The sequence below is a fragment of the Lolium rigidum genome, chromosome 6 (genome assembly GCF_022539505.1).
Source record: "Lolium rigidum isolate FL_2022 chromosome 6, APGP_CSIRO_Lrig_0.1, whole genome shotgun sequence".
In the NCBI taxonomy this organism is placed as follows: domain Eukaryota; kingdom Viridiplantae; phylum Streptophyta; class Magnoliopsida; order Poales; family Poaceae; genus Lolium; species Lolium rigidum.
In genome coordinates, this window is record NC_061513.1 from 43,320,507 (window position 1) to 43,328,989 (window position 8,483).

Sequence of the window (8,483 nt, forward strand, 5' to 3'; positions counted from 1 at the left end):
TAAAATTGCAAGGCTTATGACTATGAAGCGGGAAAATGTCCCAACAGATTATGACCTATTCCTTTTGATAATTGAGTGTTATTGATGATACTAAAAATTACTTAAGAACCCAACTATTGAGATATTACAGAGATTTCACCCCTATATTACCTTGCGAACTGCCAATTGTACAAAAGCACATCAAGAATATAAATTTTTCTGGTAATTTTGTAATTTATCAATCAATATTCATGATGAACTCTTGAGTAATTTATAGTGTTTCTATCTATTGGTGACAAAATGTGATTTGTCTAAAAACAAGGCTCTTAAACTACTGCATGTCCGAACCAGTAATATGCCCTGTTGAAGAAATCGTCCTATTAACCAGTTAATTGGCTGATAAATCCCTGCTCGGAGGGTCACCGAGTAGCCAATAAACTGATTTATCGGCTGATTAACTTGTTAACTGGCCAATTAGCCTATTGATCCCTACTCACCAACTATCAACATTGGTAATATGGATTCTGTATAAGCAACGTAATTTCCCTTTCACAGTGAACTGGTTTTTAGATGGTATATTGTCTTTGTTAGACGAATTATCAGCAAGTTGGCTTATGAAGCAGGAAAACTCACAAACAAGTTATGATCTGTTGCTTGTCATGCCATAGTCACGAACTTACTTCAGCATGATCAACAAACTTAACAACCTGATCATTTATATGTTTAGGGATGTTCATATCAGTTTGGTGGTTACAAGTCCATGACAAAGTTCATTCAAGGCGTGCTCTAAGGAACTTGCCCTGCCAGCATGGTTTTGAAGTTCGATGATGGAGAAATCAGTTTTGACTGGAGGAGCAGCATGAATGCAAAGCAACCTGAATCGAAGACTTTAGCTTGCCACCTTTGATTCTTTTCAAGGCAGGTTCTGACATTGGGCTTCCACTTGGGCTTTAGGACACTGTGGTGAGCTGTGTAACTGTTATTCTTACAGTTTGCACGTATACTGTTGATTGTTGAATATTGTTGGATGGTCGGTGGGTTGCATTTTATGTACAATTTATACAGCAGTTTTGTTCACTTTTACTTTGTTGCAAGTTCTGTGATCTGCCTTTTAGTTGGTTGCTGACAGGAAGTATAGTAACTTATTGATGATAATATAAGGTATAGTAGCTTGTCAGATAAGTAAAAAAAAGCTGCAACTTATCCTGCTGGATCCTATTTTATTTATTCTTCTACCTACGATCACAGGGCGGTTGTAGCAATTTCATGGTGCCTTCTACTGTTCTGAATCCCCCAGTTCATGGAATGGGCCTTTTGTTTTATGCAGCTTGCTTCCTTCTATATACTATTAATTGTTGCGCTATTATTGTTGTGCTGTGCTGCTACTTGATGGTGTTTTGCACCTTTTCTTATATTGTCTAGTTTTATGTGTGTCTGGGATCTTTTTTGTTTATGTAGTTGTTGCATGACCCAGAAGTTAACATGCAGACATGTAAAATGTCAAAGTATTGGGGTGCCTATTTGCAATTTCTTGTGTAATGTACTATATTGCATGTGGTTAGGGATAGGTTTACAATTACAACCTATACACTTTTACTTATGTGTAGACTGTTCTGATGACTGATATTGCCATTCAACTGTTTGAGGATGCCTGGGAAGTAAGAAAAGGTGATATAGTGATACTTTGTGTAGGTTTATACCACCGCATTCAGATGCAAATGTGTTATTCCTTAGCTTCGTATTATAAGTTTCTTACGATATCTCCCATAACATCTTGCCTCATGCAAACGAATTCTAATTTATCTATCAATAACTCTGGTCCTTTCACTCTGGTACATGATGAACAATCAAACCTGGCACGGCTACATTCTAGTACTCCTTGTGTTGAACTTTGTCAGCCTAGAACATAACATAGCCAGAGTGTTCATCCTTATGATAAGGTAGCTAGCTAGCAATGCAATTGACAAGAATAAGGGGAGGTTTCTAAGGAGCCAAAGGAGTGAACACTAGAGAAAATGAGGAATTAGTGTTACTACACAAAAATAAAAATAAATAAACCTGAGAGAAATTGCTTATCCTGATCTTGCCTAGGAGGTGCTAGGAAATTTGTCATTCAGACCCTGCTGTTCTGCGGCATGGGAATGACACCGTTGAAGAAGTCCCCGAAGTACCCTGGTGGCTCGTAGACGAGCTTGGCGATGATGTCCCTGAGCGTGATGAGCCCATCCAGGTTGCCTTCCTCGTTGACGACGTAGACCCTCTGCCTCTTCTCCGCATCCAGCCTCAGGATGATGTCCTTCACCGTGTCCTCCTTCGTGCACGTGATGATGCTCATCTGCTTCTCCCCTGAGCTCTGCCTCGCGTTCGCGATGAACTCTTTGGCCGTCAGTGTCCTGCATTTGTGAAGCAGCCATGTCTGAATGAAATTGTTTCTGATGGAGATTTCAGGGCAAGCCAAACTCTGGTGTGATGTGATCACCTGTAGTCTCTGTCGGACTCTGACGCCGTGAGGAGATGCTTGACGTCCTTGATCATGATGCTGCCGACGGGCTTGTCGACGCTGTCCACCACCGGGACGCCACCAACGCCTCGCTTCCTCATATGCCGGAACGCCTTGAGGGCCGACTCGTCCTCGCGAACCTGCAGCAGATCATGTTGGGTGCCGATCGAGAAAGAATATATAAGCGTGAGCATGATCATGCATGGATTTATGGGCACCTTGACGAGCCTGCTTGTCTTCATGATGGGGAGTCCGAGCTCGGAGAGCGTCTTGGTGCCCCAGTCCTCGAACCAGCTGAGGCCGACGCACTCGGAGAGCATGTGCACGACGGCGGCCTGCGTGATGATGTTGCTGATGGTGCCCTCGCCGATGTCCACGACGGGGAGGCTCTTCATCCGGTACTTGGAGAGCAGCAGCAGCATGGTGAGGAAGGTGTCGGAGCTCTGCAGCGCCAGGAACGGCGCCCACCGGAACGACCCGGAGATGTCCTTCACCTTGGTCTTCCTGAACAGCTCCGACGACGGCAGCGAGCCGAACGCCTCAGCCACGGCCCCCTCGGCTTCGGATGCCGGCGCTGTCTTGTGTTCCTTGGCGCTGCTGGGGCCGTCGAGGGTGACGGTGCCGAGCTTGGCGGCGAGCTCGTCGGCGCCGAGCGCGGCGGCGGAGGCCTCGGACTGGTGCAGCAGCCAGACGGCGATGCCGGCGAACTCGACGATGCCGATGTAGCGGTCGATCCAGCTGGCGTCGTCGGGCGCGTCCATGTTGCGGACGGGCGCGCCGTTGATGCGGTTCCGGGAGAGGATGTCGACGGCCTCGGCGAGGGTGGCGTCGGAGGGGATGTCGACGAGCTGCGCGCCGAAGGTGTTGGGGAAGGAGGAGACCGGGATGGCGTCGAAGCAGCTGTTGAGCTTGTCGCCCCGGCTGAGCTGCGGCTGGTCCAGGCTGTCCCAGATGTCCTCCACCCGCATCCCGATCTCCGCCTCCGGGCTCCACCGCGCGCTCCCCAGCGGCGTCTCCGCCGCGAACGCCGCCGTCGACGCATCGTCGCCGTCCCGCTGCTCCGGCCGCGTCCGGATCTCGCGCCTCGGCTGCATGGCTCTCTGTATGGCCTCTGCTCCGGTAGCTACCACTCTCTCTGTTCTTGGCTTCCTCGTCCACGAGTGGCCTCGCGCGCGCGCGTTGCTTGGTCGCGTCTTCCGGCCGAGAACGGTGGCGGGAGCCAGCGAGGTTTGCTCTGCCCGATTGTTTCGCGCCAGAATGACGGGGGAGGATGACAAGTGGTTCGCAGCCCGGAAGTTGGGCTCTCTACCTGACTGACATTGGATAACATTGCCAGAAATGTTTTTTCCGCTCTCTCTAAGAAAAAAAATAGGGACATGGGCCGCTTGCTTAAGCTGCATCCATATTATGGGCCTAATATACGTGCATACATGGGCCGGTCCGAGCCGGGCTCGAGATGGATAATTTTTCTAGCTCCTTTCCCAAGTCATGCTGTACGGGACCGACCGTGACAGCACGTGCCACTGGCAGGTTGGGAGGAACCACGTAGGGCCCGCACGTCAGCGTCCGATTAAAGCGGTGCGATCCCCTCCTCGTTCCCTACAACAACAACTCCGGCTTCCCCACCTCCGCCTCGAGCCTCCCCAAATCGAAGAGAGGCCGCCTAAAACCCTAAGCCCCGCACCGGATCTCGCCGCCGCACACCGGAGCCCCGCCGCCGCCCGCGCCGCCGCCGCCATGGACATGGGAGCGATGAACGACCCGGAGAGGCTCTTCTTCTTCGACCTCGCCTGCAAGACCGCCAAGACCGCCTACGACGAGAACCCCCTCGACGCCGACGTAACGCCCCCTCCTCCCTCCCTCCCTCCCTCCCCGTTCTAGCGGTTTGGACGCGAGTGCGATCCTGTCCGATCTGGTCTGATGTTCTATTCTGCTATCTGCATCGCAGAACCTCACGAGATGGGGCGGCGCGCTGCTGGAGCTGTCGCAGATGCAGAACGGACCCGAGGGCCTCAAGTGCCTCGAAGGTATACCTTCTGATTTCTGCACTTGCATATGCTGATTGTTCATTGGAACTTGCAATAGATTGGGTCTTTCCTTTCACTTTATACTTATTAACATTGCTATAACGTTATGTGTAAGGGCCTTGGTTTTGCCTTTTGTGCCCTGTAATACTTTAGCCTAAGGTGTACCTGAGAAAAATAAGTTACTTTGATTTGTGCGAACATAGAACATCATTATGGTTAATTTTTCAAACGCTGCAGTATTTAGATGTTCTGTATGAATATATTTGGGTGTATTTAGATGCAGTATTTTCCAAACGCTGCAGTATTAGCAACTACAGAAAGAAAAGGTAGTAGTGCTTGTGAATATATGTGCATTAGGTAGCAACTACTAGTTCGGCCTTCTTATATGGTTAGATGACTTCTTCGCGCACACCATGAGGTAGTGTGTTTTTGTTCCAAGCATGTAAAAATCTCTAGTTCTGTTTGTTATATGATAAGACTGTAGTTTTGTTCCCAACATATATAGGCCTACAGTTTCATTTGTTATATGCGTGGATTATAAAACTGATGGTTTTGGTAGCGATTGCTTATGCATCTACAATGCCGATTTTGGGAGTAAGATGTTCCTCCATGATATGTCTAAGTTTGAAGAGCTTTATTCTTGTCACACTTTCTTTTCCGGATATGTGTTTTGCGTTAAACGAGAAGAATATTGAGATTTATCAACACTATTGACATTATTTGAATTGGAATACCAGTCCAACCCTATGCTGGCATACTCCATTAACCTCCCAAAATTATTTGGCACAGATTTTTTTGTAGTTTTCATGTATCATGGTTATAAAGCTGCCAGTCGCTTAAGCGTGCCTAGGTGTTAGGCGGCAGTAAAACACCCAGCACTTGATCGTGCAATGTCTGCACTTTAAGCGTGCCTAGGCAAGAGCTTTGGTGTGCTAGGCGCTAGCCGCTTGGCAGAGGCAAAACAAAGAGCTTTGTTTAACCTTGCATTTATGTTTGGATCAGAACTTCTTGTTCATTTTGGTTAGTTTTTATGCTGGAAAATCCTAGTACTGGGTTCCAATTTCAAAGCAGGATTATATGCAGGCTTGTTTAGTGGAAGTCATAGTAGGTAAGTATTTAGACAAAGACCTTCCAAAATCATTTGGCACAGATTAAAATGTGACTTCAATTTTGGTTTAGTTTCCATATATATGGTTGAGAACTGTTTGTTTGCTTTGTTTTGATTATTTGTTGATCTGGAAAGACTTTGTTCTAATTTCGTACTGAGAGCATTATTATATGCAAGCTTGTTCAGTGGAAGTCATAGTAGTTGCTAGTATTTCGAAGTTTGTTGATAGCCCCATAGCTTTTCATGGCTGAGAGTTTCAAATACCTAGGCAAATTCTAGTCCTTGTAAATCAAATCTGAACCGGTCAGATGTGAAGTATATGCTGATCTAGTTTATTTCTTATAGATGCGGAGTCCAAGCTGGAAGAAGCACTGAGAATTGATTCCAACAAGGCTGATGCACTCTGGTGCTTGGGGAATGCCCTGACCTCCCGTGGATTCTTCACTTCAGACTCCATCCCGGCTAATGAATGCTTTGAAAAAGCAACTGGTTGTTTCCAGAAGGCAGTTGATGTGGTATGTGAAGTCTGCTTGAGTATTGTGGTGCATACGGACAGATTTTCAAATAAAATCATGCTGAAGGCTGACACGCGGGCCTGAGATCATATGGTTTAAGTGGCATATGAGCTCAGTCCCACGCAGACGCTTCTGCAAGGATTTTTTTTTGTAAATATGCTTTATAAAGCATGTTCAGCTGGTATTTGAGGTATGTCCATGTTTCTTCTTTCTTGTAGGAACCAGCAAATGAGCTCTACAGGAAGTCATTGGAGCTGTCATCGAAGGTGCCTTTTGTTCTGTCATTATGCTCCGCAATATCTTTCCCCAGTTCTTATAATGCAATTATGAAATTGTACCATGTGATTCAACTATGTTAGTTACTCTGGTTGCAAGTTTTTGATCATGAGTGTATATCCTTTTATTTGATGTTGTCAGCATAATTTAGAAGTTGAAGCTATGATAGTAACTAATTTGAACTTCCAATCTGGCTCATTGACAACATATGAATTTCTAACTATCTGAACTATATGGGGGGATTTGAATCCTCTCTACTCCGAACCTGTAGTTTTTTTTAACCTAAATTAAACTCTGAAGTTTTCAGTTCTAGCATATTTGATTGTGCTTGCTTTTTTAATTGACTTTCTGTAACATTTCTCCTGACAACCTCAGGCACCTGAACTGCATATGGAGATCCATAGGCAAATCGCATCTCAAGCTGCACAAGCACCACCCTCGTCCTCAAATGCAAGGGTATTTTGTTTGCCATTGTTTTGCTTGCCTCTTTTAAGCTGATTACAGTTTCTTCTCTATGAGTTCCTATGTTTCTTATTATACTGATTTTATTGTCAAAGTATCCATAAATTTGCATTTAAACTATGTCGTCTGCACATACCCGCTGATCTGAATATATTCTTGTAGTCTTGTATTTGCCAACAGCCAATGTGCAGTGTTAACAAGAGGGTGAATATAAAATTTGTTTCAGTAGACAGGCAGTGAGCGAGTTAATGTATCATTTTGTGTAACTCTTGCTTCTTAACTCTTGCTTCTTGTTGGTTTGTTCATTTACCATCTTATCTTGTCATTTGTTGTGGCTAGTCGTTCTTTGCATAACAATACTAGGTGCTAAGTATGCATGTTCTGCCTGCAATATGACCTACTTGTTGTCATAGAAATAACAATAATAAAGAGTATATTTTCTCATCCATACTGCTGACCTTATTGATTGAAGTTATTTCTGTAAGCTCTTCTCTGTATCTTGCTGTACCTAATATGAGAATATATATATCGTGGTTTGCAGCAATCGAAGAAAAAGAAGGACAATGACTTCTGGTATGATGTTGGTGGGTGGGCGATTCTGTGTGTTGGTTTCGCTGCTTGGATTGCAATGGCCAAAAACCAACCCCAACCGGCACCCCAGCCACCTCACATGTGATTTGGATCAATTTGGGAAAGAAGAAACTGCAGATGGCATGCCTATGTTAAAGTGCCTCAGAGACGTGAATCTTTAGACTTAGCTAAGTTGTGGGGAGGAAATGGTGTTTCCATGTTGCTGTTTGGTTAAATTACAGTCTTCCTTTGCGGCCTTGATGAGGTTTGTCTTGTCATGGATATATGCTGCTGGATGTTTCCTTGCATGTTTATCGTATTTAGCGAAAACCGTTGGTACGTTTTGATCATTTTGTCCCTGGCTATACGGCATGTATTCCTCTGATAATTGTAAACGACCTTTGATGGGCACATGCTTGTGGAACCTGTCAGCATTTCTATGGTGCAGCTGCTTTGTTGCATTTTTCAACATAAAAATGTGCCCCGTGGAATTATCTGTTTGGGAGTTGGTTGGGACGCAACCGGCGCCGCACTGTTGGTGTAGCAGGGTGCGATGCATCCGGGTCTCCGGACGGGGAGCTCGCACATGCGCAGCTGGTTGCTAGGCATATTTTCTTCCCCGTGTGGGGGATGCTGCTTGAGAGGTGAGCATGGCTTGGGATTGATTGCTGCATGTTACTACTGGCATCTTGTTAATAATAGTCTCCATGTACCCTGTTCCTGCCAAATCAAGAAAAGCTCACCTCCCTGGCCTGCCCTACCCATCAACACGTCCACTCCATCATGGCTACTATGGAGATGATGATCCCTTCTCTCTTGCCTTCAATCAGAGGGGTTGACAGCAGTGGCAATAACTGCAGGTACTGGTCTCCTCTCCTAGGACGAGATGCACAACAAGAAACTCAGAGCATCTCCACTCGTTTGGCCTCCCCACGCCGAAATCCGGCGATATTTCCGACCGGATTGGAGGAAAATTAGACCTGGGGAGGCCCATTTTCCCAGCCGCGAGCTCAGGATGGATGCAAGTACTTTGACATAATTTGGTG

The 8,483-nt window shown here is 45.9% G+C and overlaps 3 protein-coding genes across 3 annotated transcripts in view; 2 read left to right on the top strand and 1 right to left on the bottom strand.

The window, feature by feature from the left end:
- The window catches only part of LOC124667971 (exocyst complex component EXO70A1-like), a 52,141-nt gene extending 51,079 nt beyond the window's left edge, over positions 1–1,062 (top strand). Inside the window, exon 3 of the mRNA XM_047205187.1 lies at positions 707–1,062. The gene's annotated coding sequence lies outside the window, so the exon portion shown is untranslated. The remainder of the gene's footprint in view (positions 1–706) is intronic.
- Positions 1,063–2,092: 1,030 nt separating this feature from the next.
- Positions 2,093–3,573, bottom strand: LOC124659231 (SNF1-related protein kinase regulatory subunit gamma-1-like). Its single transcript, XM_047197160.1, has 3 exons — positions 2,698–3,573; positions 2,459–2,619; positions 2,093–2,372 (listed from the first exon to the last, which is right to left on the bottom strand). The coding sequence occupies exons 1-3, from the start codon at positions 3,571–3,573 to the stop codon at positions 2,093–2,095; spliced, it is 1,317 nt and encodes a 438-aa protein (XP_047053116.1).
- A 615-nt stretch (positions 3,574–4,188) lies between these two features.
- LOC124661319 (probable mitochondrial import receptor subunit TOM20) lies at positions 4,189–7,884 on the top strand. The gene is made up of 6 exons (XM_047199183.1): positions 4,189–4,318; positions 4,428–4,506; positions 5,960–6,129; positions 6,348–6,395; positions 6,781–6,861; positions 7,409–7,884. The coding sequence occupies exons 1-6, from the start codon at positions 4,217–4,219 to the stop codon at positions 7,541–7,543; spliced, it is 615 nt and encodes a 204-aa protein (XP_047055139.1). The 5' UTR covers positions 4,189–4,216; the 3' UTR covers positions 7,544–7,884.
- Positions 7,885–8,483: the final 599 nt, after the last annotated feature.

Excerpts from the sequence above, each read along its gene's own strand:
- LOC124661319 (XM_047199183.1), top strand. The coding sequence starts at position 4,217 with ATGGACATGGGAGCGATGAACGACCCGGAGAGGCTCTTCTTCTTCGAC. Across the intron at positions 4,319-4,427 it reads AGAACCCCCTCGACGCCGAC|AACCTCACGAGATGGGGCGG; the intron begins GTAACGCCCCCT and ends TCTGCATCGCAG. Across the intron at positions 6,396-6,780 it reads CATTGGAGCTGTCATCGAAG|GCACCTGAACTGCATATGGA; the intron begins GTGCCTTTTGTT and ends TGACAACCTCAG.
- LOC124659231 (XM_047197160.1), bottom strand. The coding sequence starts at position 3,573 with ATGCAGCCGAGGCGCGAGATCCGGACGCGGCCGGAGCAGCGGGACGGC. Across the intron at positions 2,620-2,697 it reads AGACAAGCAGGCTCGTCAAG|GTTCGCGAGGACGAGTCGGC; the intron begins GTGCCCATAAAT and ends GATCTGCTGCAG. Across the intron at positions 2,373-2,458 it reads GAGTCCGACAGAGACTACAG|GACACTGACGGCCAAAGAGT; the intron begins GTGATCACATCA and ends TCACAAATGCAG.